Here is a 19,880-nt window from a genome sequence, read left to right on the forward strand (position 1 = left end):
AATAAGCATAGTCTGAATCTCTAACTAAACTAAACAGAAAGAATGCAGATCTCCTTCAACAATTCTTTTACAGTTTGGGATTTTTCCCCAATATTCTGATAGCATTAGGAAGCACAGCTCAGTGACTGGTTAACATCCATTTCCAGAATCAGACCTTTTATAGAGTGTAAAAGAATACACTACTTTGTGTGTGTGCATTGATTTTGTTTAGGAAATGGAGAGAAGTCGACCAGAGGTTTGCTCAGTTTCAGGCTGAAGGAAGGCTTCTGCTTTGCTGTGGTTTTTGGTTTTTTGTGGTTTTTTTTCCTGTTCTTACTTTTGCTGTTTGTTCATTTAATTTCATTATATTTACTTTATTCCAGGTTTACTGACCATGTGCTTTAGTCTGAATCACTATATTATTCAGAAAAGAATTATGTCCCCATTGCAGAGTAACTGAGCAACAATATATGAACTACTAAGATTATTAAAGTAAGGTATCTAAATTATAAAATAGCAGATAACAAAATGGTGCAAAGTGTGGTTATAAAAGGGCTTAAAAATAACTACTCTGCAAACTACCATCAGATGCTCATTTTTTCAGATTTTTCTCCGAGCTAGAGCATGTCCAGACTACACGTGACACAAGAACATGCAAAGACTCTACACAACTTCTGAAGACAGAAACGACTGTAGCTGTTTAGATTTACAAATATATTAATATAAGAGTACAACACCAGCTATTGAAAGCCATTGTCACTCTGTAATTTTTGCTCACACAGTATTTGAAACTTTGAAGAGCAAATGTGCTACACTGTCATAATATTAACTCTTCAATCATGACTTTTCCCATCAACTAAGTGGCATATTTTTATGCTAATATTTAAATAATTTTTATTAATTGCTGCCCCAATGTAAACTCACTAATGGCTTCATCACATATATAGGTAAAGAAATAAAACCCAAACAGAAAAGAGGAAAACACTAAAATGAAATAAGTAATACTACACTAGATATAAGCTTTTCTGTGTTTTCTTAGAAGGTCAGAATTATCTATTTTCCCAAGGAGATTCCAAGTATTTCACTTTTAATTTTTATTACGAAGGGATAAAGTGTGCAAAGTTTGCAAGTTGCCAGAAATGTAAATTCATTAGTTATCAAACTTGTCCATTTTAATGGCAAATAACATAGCACTGCATAATCAAAGACATGTGACAGCACATCAAGTTTTTGGAATCTTTGAATATATACTATGACACTGCTCGAGTCAGCACCACTTCCATAACACAGAGAAGTGAAAATGCCTTTTACAAGAGCAAGAACAGAAAGCAAGAAGTGATCTCCTTCTGAGGTGAATTTATAACCACTCCCTGCAAGGGAGCACGGATACCGATCGTCCTGTCTCCCAATGATCTACCAATACAGGATGCTGATGTGCCAGTACATCACCTTGTCAGGAGCAGCCAGAGCAGCATTAAATAGCAGCACAGGGAGCACGGGTTCAGTGATGTTACAGTGCTGAGCACACATAAAAGTTCCCATCAGTTTGCTGCTGCTGAAGAACTCACGCCTCAGCTGCTTTCCAAGTTTGTTGTGTTTTCAGACAGGCATGCAGGGAGGTAAGAAAAGCAAACACCATGGAACACTGTTATATGGAACACTGTGTTGTATAGAGCAGGGCAGAATAACAACAAAAAAGCTTTTCCCTCCTTCACTCTTCATTCTAAGGTCTGTCTCAGTGTGTGCTTATTACGTCAGTACAACCTGTCCACTCCCAAACCAACTTAAAGATTTCTTCTGCTGAGCATTTGAAATCTGCATCCTCTCCTACTTGCTTTCCATGATATTCATCCTCAGCACTTTGTGCTGAAGAACTGATGCTAATAGCATGGTTTGTATATCATCATATTGTAACTCCAGCTAGATTCCACCTGGAGCATCTTGAGTTTCATTTTAAGGTTTAGTTACATATGAAGACCTTCCAAATAAAGCAAGAGCTTTTGGGTGAAGCTCTCAAAAACAATGATAGAAGAAACTCATTTCCCGTTACTATTTTTCAAAATACTTTTCTCTACATTTAATTGAATCATTGGGTCACTACCAAGCTACAATAAAATCATCTTGTGATTATATAGCTGAATACAAAAACAGATTACAGATTCCAACTTTTCAATCTGACTTCATGAAACACATTTTTCATTTAATATCAGAAATGTCTCTGGGTCTGACACTTCTAAATTCTGTGACTATGAAATCCCTTTCATATATTATCTGGATTTTATATATCTCCAGCATTTTACTACTGTTGTAGTACTATCTATGGTAACAGAAATCTGTCATGCTCTAGTCTTGCTGCGATGAGGGGTTAAGTTGAGCATTTATCAGGGGTTGGAGGATAGCCTGTCCACATCCTGCACTTCTACATCAGGCATTAAACTCCAGAGCCTTATTCCAAAGCATATGGTTAGATTTAATTTTCTTTGCCAGCTCCCAGATATTTCCAATACGGTGTCCACATTTTCTCTTGAGAAGGAACCTTTCTCAAGGCCTTTTCTGTTCATAAATTATTTTGTTGACAGTCAGACTGTAAATAAAGACAGAAGCGTGATATTTTATAACCTAAAACACCATTAAACACCATCAGAATTTCACAGAACAAAAAGAATGAATTTACCTCACCCACCTTCTAGAGGGGTTGGAACTAGATGATATTTAAGGCTCCTTCCAACCCAAACCATTCTATGATTCTGTGATTCAAATGGTTTGACCTGCCCTGATGCTGAATAGATAGATATACAATAGATGTAAAGACTTATCCCAAAACCCTGGCAGAGGACAAGAAAGTGAAGCATTTGACACAGATCGCTATGGCAAGCATGTCATCACAGCATCACAAAAAAGATCTATTCATCATTCTGTTCCACTAATGATACACATAGAAAATTACCAATTATCTGTTTGCCAAAGGTATGACCTGTCAATTGAAAAGACAACATATCCTTAAATTACTTGCTGTATTGCACAAATTAATCAGGAGAATTATGGGAACCTTTCATTAACCTCTCAGTAAGAACATATATTTTAAAACAACTCCATTCAAAAGGAAAATCATCTAAAGACCAATTTTGCAAGGCTGAACACCAGTGCCATCGATTCTCTACGTCTAATACTCTTTCGCCAGAGAACAGAAAACAGATGCTACGTAGATACTTCAAAGCCATATGTAACTCACAAACTGCACGTCACCTACAGATTTCTTTGTTGTGGTGGTTTAGACCATGGCTGCTACAGGATCTCCCTTAGCAAGACCCAGACATTCACCGGGGGCCAAATGTGCCAGTCAATATGAGCCTGCAACCATTCACTGCAGAAGCCAGATGCTCCCCCAGGCCCTTAGTGCACCAGGGAGAAGCCACTGGAAGAGTTTGTCTCTGGGCACACCACCAAAGTAAGGATAAAGCTCAGCATCTGAAGGTGGAGGCAGCGAACAGCTGCAGCCCATCATGTAGCACGAAGGAGCTAAGATACATCCAGCTCTGGGCAAAAGCCAAGACATCTTTGCAGACTTTCAACTCAATATCTAAATGATGTAAAAATCAAAACTGTAATAGTCTTTATGCAATTGGATTAATATTCAACCAATGTCATGCTCATATAAGACAATTAAAAAATCCTGCCTAATCAGTCTTAATTTTTAGATGTTATGGATGATCCAAGCAGAGCAATATATCCTACTGGATACCAAAGTCATTTAAAACATGAACCAACAGCACCACTTCAAAAACATCTCGAAACTCGTTAAATTCTGTATTTTCAAAGTTATGTCCCCTATAGTTCAGAAAAGACACAGACAGGAGGCAGAAGATTTTCCCATCTAAAACAAAAACGCAAAGAGAAGTTCTGACCTCAGAAAGCAGCCAGTTGACACTGAGATTGCTTGCTCATTCCCACAGGTAACTATCAGAGCAGACATAAAAAACCCTCATTATTAACTATCATTTAGAATAGTACTTTATTGATCTATTTTTCTTTTGATAATAGAGCTGTTATTTTATAGTCAAAATCTATGCTTTTTTAGAACACTATTTTCATTTTATGACTGCTGAGCATAAAAAGTAAAATGAAAGTATGTGTAAAAAAAGGAAGTGGAGTTTTGGTTTAGGTTTTCACTTTTTTTTCTTTTCCACAAGTATTAAAACCAAATAAAGTTGAGCTGCCAACAGTCCCACTGTCTACCTGCCACTGAAGGCAAGTTTGTGAATCTCAGGAGAGGACAGGTTCCCCACCAAGCTGCAGACTCATAAGGACATGTCAACATCAAATGCCAGAGTCAGGCCAGAAGTCTCTTCAATTAATTTTTTTGAGAGTACTGATGAAAAGATAGTCCACAGGAATGGGGACAAATCGTACTGTCACAACTACCCAAAAAGCAACAGAATCAAGAGTCAAATGAGATCAAAAACGGTTAGTATGCATGACTGTACCTTGGTCTATCATTTGGAAGATATAATTTATCAGTGCAAGCAGTGCAGCTTGTCTACTATATATAGGGCTAAACCCAGATGGATTCAGTCAAGGAAATCTGAGGATTCTAGATGCCACCAGAGTCGCCTTGCGCACAAGCTTCCTTATAGCTTTCCCTAAAAAACAAAGAAATTCAAGACAAAAATGGTGAAAACTTTCCTCATCTAAGGATAACTTTTCAAGCAGGAACAAAACTGCTGACCCTGTAAGCAAGCAAGCACCTTGTTCTCCCAATCACTTTCAGTAACAGAAAAACACTTCCTCAGTGGACATTCACAGACTTGTTACAAGAGTGTAAGTCACAAGCTGCAGCCCAGGTATTTCTGGCTTCTGTATTCACTTACATCAGTGTAATCAGCTGAGGCTCAGGAGAGTTTCCTCCCTCATAATACTGCTAACCCTAAAGAAGCAGATACTAACTTCAGAATTACTAGCCCTGATCTAAGTCACTGAAATAATTAAGTACCTTGAATATTCCTTAATGTGAAACCCATTGTATCGCTGTTAAAGGGATTCAACTCAGATTAATCAATTTACCTTCTGTAAAAACAGTTCAATCGAATGCTTGTTGAAGCAGAGTTTCCAGAAGCACTAACTGCTTCAGTTAATAAAATTTAAAATGGAGCCCAGAAAATCAGTCTACAGGATCTAGAGAACAGGTGCTCTTTCCCTTTAAAAGGTATGATCTTCCTAATGAAAAAGGCAAAAATTATAAGAAAAAAAAAATCACACAAACATTTATTTCAGAGAAATGAACTGTATTTCTGTCATCAGAACACAAGGAGATGAAATTAAGGAACCGAATTTTATATTAATATTGGTATTCAAACCAAAGCATCCCAAACTAACAGCCTCATTCCGGGTCTGTATAGCATCAAAGAGAAAAACTTCATGGATCCATGCAGAAATATATTCTTCATTTTGATTTACATCTTTTTGCTTTTCAAAAGCTGTTCTTTTCTAGGAGTTACATAGGAAAGCAAATACATGCAAGCACTGAATACGAAAAAGAAGGAAATCTATTACACATTCCAGAGTGATTTCAATGCTTACTTACACGTGCTTACATTTAAATTTGCAGAGCTTTGAAATTCGGGAAGATGAAGTGTTGTACCAAAGCAGTTCTTAATTTATTAAGGCATTTGTCATTGTGTGAATCTGGTCCAGACAGCAGCAATCCATTCCAGTTAGTTACTCAGATCTGTATTTGTGTGCATCATGCACTCTCATGAGAGAGTTTCTTTCCACTTATGCTTGCACTGTTTAAAGCAGTACTTTTAATAAACAGTGAATTTGAATCAAGCCCACAGTACTCTTTTGGTGGAAATGGGGCAAGTCCTTTGGGTATGTAGACCATCATATCTCTATTACATAATTTCCAAAAGCAGTGAAGGTACAACACTTACACCAGCAGGAGACTGGTGTACATCAATACTTCAAAAATTCAGTATAAGCAGCAATGAACTATCAGTATGTGGATACAACATCTGAATGGTAAATAAAGTGACATGTAGCAAGCCATGCCTTTGAACAACCCATGAGTGCAGAGAGCACTCTTTATATAAGCAAATTTAAGTACACTTCCCATCCCTTACACTGTAGTTTCCTTAAAAAGGCAAAGCCCTACTGAATGAAATCCCATTCCATACAGCTTGCCTTGCAAGTTGGGTGGCAACTAGACATGAGCAATCACTAGCTAAAGGCAATTTGTAGGTGAAGAAATATAGGAATAAACATGCACTTGAGATGTGAACCAAAAATTACTACAATTAATATCCTGTATAAATGTTCTTGAAAAATTATTAAAATGCAAGGGCCCCTGCAGAACAATCTTTCAAGAGCTTGAATAGTCTTGTCCACTTTCTGCCCTAACAATTTTAGATGCTCAACACTTTTTAAATGATATGATCAATGACTCTTTGTTCAACAAAGAACAAATTTAGCTATCTCTAGATCATCTATGTCAGCACTGGAAGACCTCATCGAAGCATTTCTTTTCAAGGAACAACTATTCAAGAGCCAAGCCGCATTTCCATCATCTCACTAGGAGCCACTTGTTGGGGTTTTCCTTTTACATTTCAAACCATCATCCCTTAATGAACTCACTATATCCCCATCATTGAGTGAAACTCCAGATCAGGGACAATAATTGTCACTTAAATATTGGCAACGTGCTTAGAACATTTTGATTTCATAATCACCTTCGGGATGTCTTCCATGGCATTTTAATATCCACAATGGTTACAAATTAGCATTATTTTTCACAAGTGCCTGCATACATTTTAAATGCATGCCACAAAAAGGCTATGTCCAAGAAGAACAAACTCTCATTCTTTGCTCTCCCTCCTGTATTTACAAATTTATTTACAATTGAAAAATCAATATAAAAATCCCATGTTTATTATCATGCAAAACTATCTGCCATGCTATAATGCCATAACGACTGCTGGTCATTTGTACATATCTTGCGACTTAGTATAGTTTGTTTAGTATAGTATAGTTTTCTTTTAAAATAAGTTAAAGAACACTAATAAACAATGATAAGCTCATCTAATAATAAAATGCTCAACTGAAAAGACGAGAAGATAAAACATCAGTGAACTGTGTTACTAAAATCGCACCTGTAAAAAAGGGCATGCTTCAAAACCATCTCCTGGATATATGTTTTTTATGTACTTACACATCAGTGGCAACAAACAAATGTGAAACACCACATGTATTACATTTGGCCAACCAAACCCAGAAACTCTAAAAATATTTCTTGATCCATCCAGATTTTTATAGGGTTTTCATTTCACTGAAAAACATGGGAGATTGTCCCATGAGTGTACATTTAAAGCACAGATTTGACATAAATAAAAATTAATAACTGACCTAAAAAGACTTTAGTCTGTTTAGCTAAATAGTCAACGGGGAACACTCCATGTACTACTTATTAGGTGCAGGAATCCCAGTGCAATAAATTAAGACCTGCTCTTTATTATAAGCAAGGAAGAGTTTTACGCTTCCTTTCAGTTTGCTATGACACATATGGTTTTGCTCTGCTGGTTTCGGGTCTGTTTTTTTCTCTTGGTACTATCTTGGCAGGTAGATTTTGCATTCTGTTTGATAAGCTGATGCACATCTTCGTCTTGCTCTCCTGCAAAGTCTTGTACCGCGGGCATTCAGGACCTGTATGTCCTGAACATCACAACTGACTGCTCACCATCCTGGTGGCACATATGCAGCACAGTGAGGTTTGCCTGGATGTCCAGTAGCAATGAGGAATTCACCCACTGAAATGGAGCTGTAACAGAGGGTGAAAGCTCACTGTCTCTACAGCACCATTTAAAGCCTCTCCAAGATTCAACTTCATCACTTAGTTGCTACTCTTAGTCAAATCCCTGCTAACCGGGAGGTGGTTTTGGTCATAGTGAGAGCAGAGATACCATTATTCACTGCCAGCATTTTAGTCCACAGTGGGACATTATTACCTGCATACAGAAAAAGAAGGGATAGCACATAAAGCTGTGGGACAGCAAACAAAAGCTCTCATGACACTTCTGGGAGCAATAGGCAAAGGCTCCTTCAGAAGATACTGCTATCAATAGGGAAAGGACTGTGACGCTGTATTGTACAGAACACACAGAAAGAGCATTCCTAGAGGAAATCTTTTTTTTTTTTGTCTAGTTATTTCCATATTCAAATATGTGTTTCCACATATTTATTGTTATCAAGTGTAGATTTTGTCTAGATTTTGATGGACTTCTAATATGTAGCACTGCCTTCTACAAGAGTCATTTCTAAATTTAAAAGTTTTATTTTTGACATAGCCATGAGTTCAGCAGTAAGTTGTTTTCTATAGAAGCAGCTCTGTTTTTTATTTGTCCTAAAAATATAGTTGCAGGCTGGGTGGGTAGAAGAACAACCCTGCCTCCAAGCCAAGAAGCTTCTTAAACCCTGCAGAAGATCCGCAAAGGTCCGTCCCCATCTATCAGAGTATACCTCTCTCTAACGATCTAGTTTTTCTTCTATCCTTATATCACTGCAGTTACCATTAGAATTTCTAAATCCTTCTACATTATCTAGTAGTCTTCCAGAATTTTCTAATTAACCAAACAGCAACACTAAAATTGGGCAGACAAGCAGCAGTCTTGCTTTCTATGGGCAAATAATATCCCATCGGAAGCATCCAATTATTTAGTAACACAATGAAAACCAATCAAAAGTCGATACAGAATAAAAACACCAAATAGTGTTTCAGTTAGAAATTAGTGATACCTTTGGGTGATAAAACAATACAGAGAAGTTAGTCCAGTCATTCAGTTTTTAACATCATCCTGAAAAAGAACGAGTGCTGTTACCACCATTACCAGCAGTTACTTACACATTAGAATATATATCACAGGCACAGACTGGGATATTTTCTTGAAACTCAAATTCTGCCATTCTCCCAACCTCCCTAGATTCTTCAAGTCAACAATACCTGCTCTTTTGATATAGCTCTAGCCTTTGTGACCGATTTCTTATTCTGGGCTGAATCATCACAAAAGCCAGCCGATTGGTTAAAAATAATAAAAAAAATGCTGAATACCATAGCAACTGCCTTGCAGCCTTGCTAACATGCAGGAAGGATTTTTTTACTTGAACAAGAGCTACAAGTGAAAACATCGGGCCAAAAGCAGATCTGGCATAATATCAACAATGCAACAGAACCACAGAAATTGCTTAACCCCTCCCCAATCTCTTCCCTGTAATACCTTGTGGGCAGCAATGAATCTTCAGGTTCCTATTAAAATATAGTTCAGAGAACAAGGAAAAATGTGTCCTATAGTATTGATTCTATGTATATACCTAGTAAGGATTAAATTTTGAAAAATCAGGTCATGGAAGCAGAGCAGTAATAGAGTGTGACCTTCAGTTTTAATTAATAATCATATCACTCCAAAAATAAAAGGATTTAAAGTTTCTAAAGAAACATTTCTAAATATACTTAACTCCACATTGCCCATTTTAGTGATCACTATGAGGAATATACCAAAGCAGTCAAGATATTGATAATAAAAAACAATCCCCTAATGACAACACCCACAAAGAATTACATAAGGCCTATAAGGAATACAACTGAAAGAGCATGTTGCTGTGCAATTATTGTAAGAGTCTGTGTTCAGTTTATAGGGCAAGGTTTTGCCAGGGGGTGGGCTCTGTGAGGAGCGGCCAGAAGCTGTCCCATTTTGGACAGAGGCAGTTCCAAAACAAATCCACCACTTGTCCAAGCCTAAACCACAAGTCAGGCTGGTGGTACCTCTGTAATAACATATTTAAGAAAGCCTAAAAAACCTCTGCAACAGCATCTATGAGAGAGAAAAGAGAAAACATGAGAGAAACCTCCTTGCAGATGCCAAGGTCAGCGAAGAAGGAGGAGGAGAAGGAGGTTCTGCAGGCACCAGAGCAGAAATTCCATTGCAGCCAATGGAGAAGACAACGGCAATGCAGGCTGTCCTCCTGCGGCTGATGGAGGACGACAGTGGAGCAAAGATCCACCCTGCAGCACACGGAGAACCCCATGTGGAGCATGTGGAGATGCCCTGAAGGAAATTGCAGCCCACGGAGAGCCCAGGCTGGAGCAGGCTCCTGACAGGAGCTGTGGCCCATGCAGAGAAGCCCACACAGGAGCAGGTCTGCTGGCAAGAACTGTGGCCTGTGTGGGACCCATGCTGGAACAGCACATTCCTGATGACTGTACCCTATGGTACAGGATAAATACTGCAGCAGTGGAGAAGGGTCCATGTTGGAAAAGTCTGTGAAGGACTATCAGGATCATCCCTGAGTGGGACCTCATGCTGGAGCATGGGAAGAGCAGGAGGAAAAGGAGCAGTAAAGTGTTGTATACTGAAAGTAACTCATTCCCCATTTTCCCCTGTGCTGCTCAGGGGTGACAGTAAATGGCAGAAAAGAAGGAAGGAGTAAAGTTGAGTCTGGGAAGAAAGGGGGTGACAGGAAGGTGGTCTGAGTTTTGAATTTTTTTTTCAGTAACCTGATATATTTTTAATTAGCAATAAAGTAATCTTTCTCAAGTCAAGCCTGTTTAGCCTGTGACAGTAACTGGTGAGTGATCCTTATTCTTTCATCTCATTTTTTCCCTCTGTCCTGCTGAAGAGGGGGACAGAGGAGCTTGGCAGGCACTTGGCACATGGCCAAGGTCACCCCAGCATGGAGTTCTTGTGTTTCAGGAAAGCATATATTTCTCCTAGGCAACTGAAGCTATGAAGTCTTTGCTCTGAAGTAGAGGTACCCATCTGTTCTAGGTCAGCTATAAAAGGCCTTTACTGCACTGCACAGTGAAGAATCACAGTCCTGTCTCTTCTCCTACCACATTTGGGCTGGCTTTAATCTGACAACTCTATTTGCCTGCATAACAAGGAACCAGACTGAGCTCGGCTTTACAGACCAGGAAAATTTCAGCTTTGTTCAAAACCTCCTATGAAGGATTTATTATCAAGTCAAGAAGGCAAGATACAATGCCCACAGCACAGCCACTTAAATTGCTTTTAACATGAGGCCTAATTTTTAAACCAAAGAAGTCGAGAGTTAAGTCCATAACTCCACAGTATCAAATTAATCTACTTGATCTGTAAGCATAATTTCTGAGCTTTCACTGGCATTAAGGAATGTTATAAGCCACCCACACCTATGAAAATCCATGCACTTTCTTGAAATTAAAATGAGTGGTAGTGTCTTACTTTGGGTTCCTAAAAATAGTGGCCTGGTTTTCTATTAAGGAAATAATGAACTACAAGGCGATATTTTTGGTAATGTGTTTTTTGTATCTGATAATAAATGGCCACAAAATTCTTAAGGTCTTACCCCTTGAAACTCACGCAGTCTTACAAAGAGTTTATGGTCCCCAGAAATTCTTCCATCAGAGACCACAAACCCTGAATCAACAAAACATATTTTGGGTTTTGGAGGTGATTCCATCATACCAGTAAATTGTTTGACACGTCCTGTACATGTTGCTGGAAATGGGCACGTTTCTGTTTTGTCTCAGATCTCTGATATTATCATAAAGACATGAAATCAGCCCATTTTTAACCATATGTCTGTGCTTGATAGGTACATACCTCAAGGTATGTCTGCATTTATAATATATATATATAGGATGTATATAGAATTTGTTAAACACTACTGAGAACTATGTACCTACTCAGAAAGCATGTATGCCATTTATCTTCCAAGTGATACCTACTTTATTTCAAAGTCACAATTTCATTTACTTCACATACTATAAAAGAGTGAAAAATTTACTAATCTGGCTCCACAAACAGTAGATATCAAAAGAATAAATAAAGGAAAACCAGGACAAAGAGAAGCCAAGAAACTTAGCAAAGCTACATTCAAAGTTTTAGTTGCCCTTAATTTTAAAACATGTGACTTTCCAACACTTTCCTTCCTCATCAGATAAGAATGCTTGATGGGCTGATCATCACAGAGGGCTCACTCTTACCCATTCCTCATACTTTCAGACTGGGATTTTATGGTTAGTTTGTTTTGAAAAACCCTTGTTTTGTTTGTAAGGTACTAAGCAAGGAATTTTTTTTTTCCACTTGAACAGCTATCCAGGAAAAGAATACAATGTGAAATGGTACTCAGTGGTTACTTTTACTCAGGCAAGCACATTTTGTCCAAAAAATGACCATACATAAAATCTGTGCTGGAGATGCCATCTGGAAGTATGGCCCTATGATGTGTAAGATCAGGTTTTCTTCTCATGCCAGTAATTCTACTCAACTTATGTCAATGACAATATATTCTGTTCCTCAAAATGTTACATCTGCTCTGAAGAGCTTACAATCTAAAGTCAGAATCCAAAGAAAAGAGAGGAGGATGAGCTAGAAAAATTATTACCCATTCTGCATACTTAAACACACACACTCAGTCTGTATAAATTAGAAAAATGTGGATCAAGGACAGTAACTTATTATAACAACAAAGGTCAGATCTCAGGGAGGGTTGGAATACAAAATTCTTATCGACCTCAGTTCTGAAACAATTGTTCCATGCTCAAGGTGGCATGAAATGCTCAAGAAAGCTGCAGTACTGCAGGAGACGTTCAGTGACTGAAGCACACAATGGTAATGCCAAAACTAGTGCTTGGGAGTAACCACCATAACAGTGGCTCCAGCTGTTTCCAAAACTTTGGGAGAGGGCAACACAAATGCTCAGAACATCAAAGAGAATTCTGCTGTTCTATTACCCTTCGTTCACCCAGCAGAAAGGCATGATCTGAGCACAAACACTTACACTGTTCTTATCACTAAATTTTTTATTACAAAATTATTATTATAACAAAATAATTATTTCATAAGACAGTATTTCAGGACTTTTAAAAGTCATTTGAACCATCATTTTTTTAATTAAAAAAAAAATAAATGTTGAAGACTATGTATCTGCATGTTAGCCCAACTGATGAGTGTCTGGAAGCAACTTATCCATGAGAAGGAAACTCAATGGCAAGACTGCTGGAACTGTTCCTCCTACTTAGCAGTACTGGTGATACTTCTAGGGCCCAGGAAAAGAATTACAAAAATATTAAACACAGAAGAGGGCATCTTAGCACAAGCACAGCACACTCACTTACTGTCCAGTCACAGGAAAACATCTAAACCATTAAACAGATGTGCAGCACACCTAGTCTTGTTTTTACAACCTTTTACTGTAGAACTTCATTATTTCCTATAATACTTAGATTTCTGAGTTCAAAAGAGAGTTGACCTCAGCAGTGCAAGGTGTTCTGCAAACTAAAGATGTTTGACTGGTTAGTCTCAGAACAAGCTGTGTTAAGCCAGGAATTTAAAACAGACAGATCTATCCACACACCCTGTCAAAGATCCCCTCCATTATATGTAAAAACAGCAGCTCTGAAAAAGAATACAATATTGTCCTCTCGGAGAAGTTTTTCATCCCATTATGAAAATGATAAACCACAGCAATGATGTTATCTAACTTGCCAAAGGACACCTGTAGAATTAGTAGCTAAGTAAGAACAACAGCTCTTTATTTTAGGTCAATGAAAAGTCTCTATCTACACGTGGGTCGGTAGTATAAAAGAGAGTCAGTACCATTTCATTCCATCATCTACAGTCCAGATAAAAAATACAAACAAAACAGTGTGTGCAGTACAGTTACTCAGTGTGTGAGACACAGAAAAAGGAGAAACAGAGAGAGAGAGATCACTTTACTTTTATTGTAAATATTTAGGGTTTGCATTATTTTTGGGACATCTCAAACTCTAAATAACAATTCAGAACATGTACTGTCTATATGGGCCACTTCCTCTAGGACACAGATGTTTTGAAAAATTTTTATTCACTGTTTGTAAAGTAACAAAAGTACAATAAATGAACTGTAGACGCTTTTATCACATTTGCTTTTTGTGGGTTCCAAGGTCCATTGTCATAAGGAATCCCTGTAACCAGCATCTGGGATGGAAACAAAGTAAGTGATAGGCATCCCTACCTCCAAGTCCATCTCCAGAATCAACCTCATAGATGCTCTCCCCTTCCATGTTGTCTTAGGATGCAGCAGACAGCAAGATCTTCATCAAATGATTTGCTCAGGCTCCAGAAGGAAGCTGAATCCACCCACTCTGCAGCCAGCAGGTAATATCTTTCAAACAAAAACATAAAAACAAAGCCATTGATCCACTTCAGCTATACAACGGAGAGGTCACTGAATTTCTCCCTTAAGTCCTCAACTTTTCAAGACTGTGTGTCAGTTAGTTCTACATCCAATACTGCAGCTCTATCAATACAGTCTTCTCAGTGGGTATCTGAGCTCCTTTTCCCTTGTAAATTCAACAGTACAAACCCTCCACCCAATATAAAGAGATTACATCAGTCCAAATTACAAGACTGTATTAAGGGGGCATCCTCAGCGCAGGCCTGTGCTCACTCATATGGCCTGACAGGACTAGGAATGGGCAATATGGAGCAATATACTACTCATCCACAGGATTAGCTCTTCTCTGGCACACTGAGAGTACTGTGAAACCAAACTACATTCAGTTTGCAAACAACAACACAGACTGAAAGCACACAGACCACGTGGGTTCACTTTCTTAAGACTACTCTTAGGGTTACTTTAATTTCAGGTAGAGACAGCATCTCAGTTTAGCAATGGATTTGATTTGCAGATGAGTGTAAAGATGCGTATGGACAAAAGAATAAAACCACCTCTTCGTTTATTTCAAAGAAGGACAATAAAGGAACAAAATCTCTTAGAATTCCTTAAATTGAGCCTGAATAGCTGGTCGTTTCTCTATTACTGTCCAATGTAACTAGTTTTTACCAGCACCTTCTCAATAAAAGAGAAATAACTGTTACTGAATTTAAGAAAAGTACTAATGAGTCAGGAAACATGCACACATTAGTGCCTCTGAGAGGCAAAAAAAGGAGATAAAAAGCAATCAGAACAGCATGGAGTTAGTAGTTTTGCAGCAAGCAGAGAACTGTCACGTCAGATGCTCATGATCCAGACAGCAAAGCAAGGATGAGCTCCAACACTCATCCCCCGTGTAAGATTTGCAATCTGATTGTTTTCAAAACAAAGGAAATCGGAAACCAAAAGGAATTCAAAAAGAGCACATAGGTTTCTGTCTGCCAGAAATGAACTCGGACAGGTCAACAACAGAAAATACGATGAGAGAATGATGATCAAGTACATGAATGATGTGATACATAAAACTGTTCAGGCACCATTAGTAACTTAGAGCTAGTCATGGAGCAATGCATTGGCTGATTCCTTGACAGTTTCAAATAAGCAAATAACGATTTTTTCTTTGCAAGTCTGTGGCCTTCTCTTTTGTTTTTCCACGTCATTAGGAGAGCATCCAAATTGTCCCACGCCACTGCACTTTATTGAGAGGGCGGAAAAGGGAAAAAAAGTTCTGTCTTAACATGAACTGCCCTTTATGTTTTGATCAACTCCCATTTTCAACTCTCTATCAATAAGAAAGCAATAAATATTATAAGCAAATCTGTATTCAGACATCAAGTAAAAGAAAATCAATAGTTCAAGTATTATGTCATTTTGTTGATAAAAAGAAGGGCATACCTAGAATTCTCACACCAGATGACTCTACTTCTTCAGCTTCTCCAAGCATCTCTCTCAGCATCTGCATGTTTTTGTCGGTTTTCTGCTGGTTGAGCCAGTAAAGGAGTATGCCATGTAACATGGCACTGCAAAACACTGAGCACACTTCCAGTGGAGTGAAAATTGCAGTACAGCCATCTTATGCTGCTGATGCCTCTTCTTAAACTTCCATCAGATATTCAAGGTGTTCTTCTAAATCCACATTCAGTTTTTCAGAAGGTATGCTACTACAGTTTGCAGAAGACTGAAGACTGAGAAAGGATCCATGATGATTTTTAGTGATGAAGCATCCAATGCAAAAATTTTAGTTTGGTAAAAAAGAAAATCCATACATTTAATTTTAAAAATGTGAAAATACTTACCAAACAAACAAATGGGGCACAACAGTTATAGTACCAAGCTCTGGCTGTGTATTCACACCTGAAGTTATGTATGCTCCAAATGCTGATTTAGGATTAATGTTCTCACAAGAACATTAACAATCATCGTTCTTGTTTAGAAAACCAAATGCTCTCAAGCAACGAATATTGGATTCCCATGATCAAAGAAGTTCTACTCTATCTATCACAGGATTTAGTACTATTTTTTCTGGACATATGGGACAGATGAGCAAATAACCATCATTTAAGAAAGTCAGCCACAGCACTTCAAATGTAACAACTTTTATTGCAAGTTTCCTTTTGGAAAAGTTGTCTTATTCTGCTCGGATGTGGGTTTTATGATGAATGCTACAGTTCTAATGCACAGCAATACAGAAACATGTTTGCATAAATTAACTGCCAAAAAAAAGGACACTGTATTCTGTCTAGAAACTAAACATTATATTTTTATCTGGGCCTTATGCCTGCATTTGTGAAGAAAAAGTACCTTGTGCCCAGCATTAATACCTACTTCTACATCTACTCAGACACAGCTGTTGCACAGCTTAATGTGTTCATCTCTCTGTAAACAAAAATGTGAGTCCTTATGTAAAATCCATCAAGTGTCTCATTTTGTCTTATAGTGATGCATTAAATGAAGTCGGTGTGCCTTTATCAAAACCTCTAAGTGTAGAAAGTATTAAATTTCATGACAGTCAATGCATAAGGGTTGATTACTAAAATTAGATATCAGTATTGAAAAATAATAGCATTTCAGTGCAAGGCTACTGAGACATTAAGTGGAACTGAAGTCTTTGCTGCCTAGTTAAAAATTACTATTATTATTCTTATAGAAAACTGAGATTAAAAGAAGAGAAACAGAAGAAAACTTGTTTTTAAATAGTTTATTATTTTACATACATCTCACTGTGAAACAAATACATTTTTTTTTATTACATGCTTGCTGTCTCTTCCCACTTGGTATCTGTACCAATGTTGCTTTTAGTGACATTTCACTCATAGTTGAACCTTTTTGGGGGGAGGAGGGGTTGTTAATAGATAGAAAACCCCCTACTGTTCCATTTTCTGGCTATGAAAACTTCTTAATTAAAAACTGAAAGCAAAATGATGCGCCAGGTACTGAAATCTAGAGCTGCTCAAATGAAATCACAGCAATGGAGTAACCAGAGAGATAGAATTCTTAGTACAGAACTGCTTCATGCTTGGCTGTGTGTTTACCCCTTATACAAGGGAGAGAAAAACCTGAAATGTTTAAAGTCAACCCTATCAAAAAAACAAAAATTCCATAGCAGAGCAGAAATGAAGAATGAGGTACAACTAAAGCTGTTTTAAAACAGAATGTAGTAATAAGCTTGTTCCTTCTTAAATTATTGAGCATTTGAAACCTACATTATTACAGGACTACTTCAGTCCCACAGTTTCATTGTTTAGCAGCTTCCTGCTCATCCAGATCCTTCACCTTACCTAACAGCAAGGTCCCATTTTCCACCATCACAACAGAGAATAAAGCCACACGGGACCAAACGCCATCGTTTGGTGCTGGCGTCTGGTCCTTGATGAAAACGCTACCATGAGGGAAAAAACCCCAAGGAACACGCCTACTTGAGTTTTGTAACCTTAAGTCTTTGTCAGTTATTGGAAAGGTGTTTCTGGTGTTGAGGCAACAGGACATCGAAGGAGGCTTGGAAGAGTCTCAGGAAGACCAGTTGTTCACACCTTCTGCCTGAGTGTAGTTCACAGAACCATCCATGTCAGAGCAAGGCAGCAGGTGGCAGAAATATGAAGCTGGAAATGCATAACTAGGTACTACTTGCACAATTTGTATTTTTTCCCCTCTGAGTGGTTAAGAAAAACTGCTGTTTTAACTCATGCCAAGGGGTTGTGCTCCCAAGCAGATGTGTGGACAAAAGAGCAATAGATAATTCCTGTTATTGGTTGCCTTCTTCAGACCAGTGCCTGGCTCCAAGTGCTGTACAGTGGGGTGCACAGAAGTTGCATATGCATCCGAGTAATCCCAATCAAATGTAAATTACTGCAGTCCCCTGAAATTATCTGCTTAGCCCTCTGGCTGCAGGTATTGGATTTTGCAGCATTAACCCCCACTAACCTAATAGAATACAACCACTGGAGTATACATACATTCTGATAGCAATATAGGAAAAGGTAAAAATCGTGTTACAAAAATCCAAGTATGATAAGAATATTTGTATTTACACACTTTAAACCTTCAGGGAACTTGAAAAGTTAATTTTCCAATTAAAGTCAGAAAGATCACAGTTTTCTAGATTTCACATCAACTTCTGAGATAACAAACATGTCAGAATTAAAATGTAAAGGAAAGACTGAAGTCACAGAATCACAGAATGGTTTGGACTGGAAGGGACCTTAAAGATCATCTAGTTCCAAACCCTGCCATGGGAAGTGACACTATCCACTAGACCAGGTTGCTCAGGGCCCTATCCATGTGTCCTCGAACACTTCCAGGGACGGGCCATCCACAACTTCTAGGGGCAACCTGTTTCAGTGTCTCACCACTCCCACAGAAAATAATTTCTTACTAATACTCAATCTGCACCTGCTCTCTTTCAGTTTAAGGCCATTACTCCTTGTCCTGTCCCTATATGCCCATGTAGAAAGTCCCTTTCCAGCTCTCTTGTGTCCCCCTTTCGGTACTGAAAGGCCACAGTAAGGTCACTGTGGAGCCTTCTCTTCTCCAGGTTGAACAATCTCAATTTTCTCAGCCTTTTCTCATAGGAGAGACCATCGTAGGGCCCTAAGTCACCACAGCAAGCACACTTCTCTACTAACTCATAAACCCCAGCAGTCCCAAATATGTGTTGTAGGTGCACGTTTTCAAACAGCATTTTTCACAACACAGTCCTATATAAGCCCAAACTTCTAGGTTGTAGCTAGACAGACCTTCCTCAAATATACACTGTTGACTCCTTCCCATAAATCTCAGAGGGTCTTTTTCAGGTAGTTTATACAATGGATGGTTCACCTCCCTTCACTTCTCTCTATTCTTTTCTCTCTGTGGGACACACTGCAGAGGGCACAACAGGCAGGACTCCTTCCCTCTCCCTGCTCACCAGCCTATGGTGTTCTGTTGGAAACACTGGTTTTTTAATGCTTTGCACTGAGTGTTACTAGAAAATGGATTTATGCTGAGAACACACTGGGCATGAGAATTAGGTGACTGCAGAAACTGGCTTTGCAGCTTTTAGGAAAACATCTAATGTCAAGAAGGACCCAAGAGTAGAGTACCAGCTCTGTAGCACTACTATGTTTTTATACCAACCTTACCACAGGAGTAGAATAAAACTGATCAGCAGTTCTTCCACTCGGTTCCCCTGCCTTGGGGCAGGACAGGAGAAAAGAAAAAAATCTGAAAATCTGTTCCACTGCATCAATACAGAGGAGGCCAGTGCCGTATCTGCTTCTGGAAACGTTCTGTTTCTAAAAGTTTACCAGTACAGGGATCTACAATGAATTATCAGTGATCTATCTGTACTAGTCCTGTGTCTCTGCAGGCAGCCAACCCCACATAAAGAATCCTGCTCAACTAGTTATTTTTGCTTTCTCTTCATGTCCCTCATTTGTCAAAGGAATTTATTCAAAGTTAATGAATCAGTCCAAAATTCTTCATACATATTTCAGTGTTTTTCAAAAAAAGAAATCTACATTTTAGAAATGGGCATAAATCTTTTATTCAGTCAGGCATAACCATGCTTGAGTTGTCCTGCAGTAATACACTAACAACAAGCCTTCCTGACTACCAGACTTGATAATCGTAATTCCTTCCTAACAAGGCTTTCAGTGAGACTGTTTTATTATTCCAAGAAAGTCTGAGTTGAACAGACTCAC

The 19,880-nt window shown here is 38.4% G+C and overlaps 1 protein-coding gene across 9 annotated transcripts in view; it reads right to left on the reverse strand.

Moving 5' to 3' along the window:
• Window positions 1-19,880, reverse strand: part of PPP2R2C (protein phosphatase 2 regulatory subunit Bgamma) — a 198,045-nt gene that overhangs the window by 82,846 nt on the left and 95,319 nt on the right. For 2 of the 9 annotated variants that reach the window (XM_027899737.1, XM_027899738.1), the window contains exon 2: window positions 14,002-14,151. The exons of 4 other annotated variants lie outside the window; for them this stretch is intronic. In XM_027899737.1, coding sequence (XP_027755538.1) covers window positions 14,002-14,050 — 49 coding nt within the window. In that variant the 5' untranslated portion in view covers window positions 14,051-14,151. Of the gene's footprint in view, window positions 1-4,463; window positions 4,620-14,001; window positions 14,152-19,880 lie in introns of all 9 variants that reach the window. 3 more of the 9 variants (XM_027899742.1, XM_027899740.1, XM_027899741.1) reach the window with 2 other exon arrangements.

This window comes from Empidonax traillii, unplaced genomic scaffold (genome assembly GCF_003031625.1).
Source record: "Empidonax traillii isolate 1590-97213 ecotype Southwest subspecies unplaced genomic scaffold, ASM303162v1 scaffold687:size894609, whole genome shotgun sequence".
Lineage (NCBI taxonomy): Eukaryota > Metazoa > Chordata > Aves > Passeriformes > Tyrannidae > Empidonax > Empidonax traillii.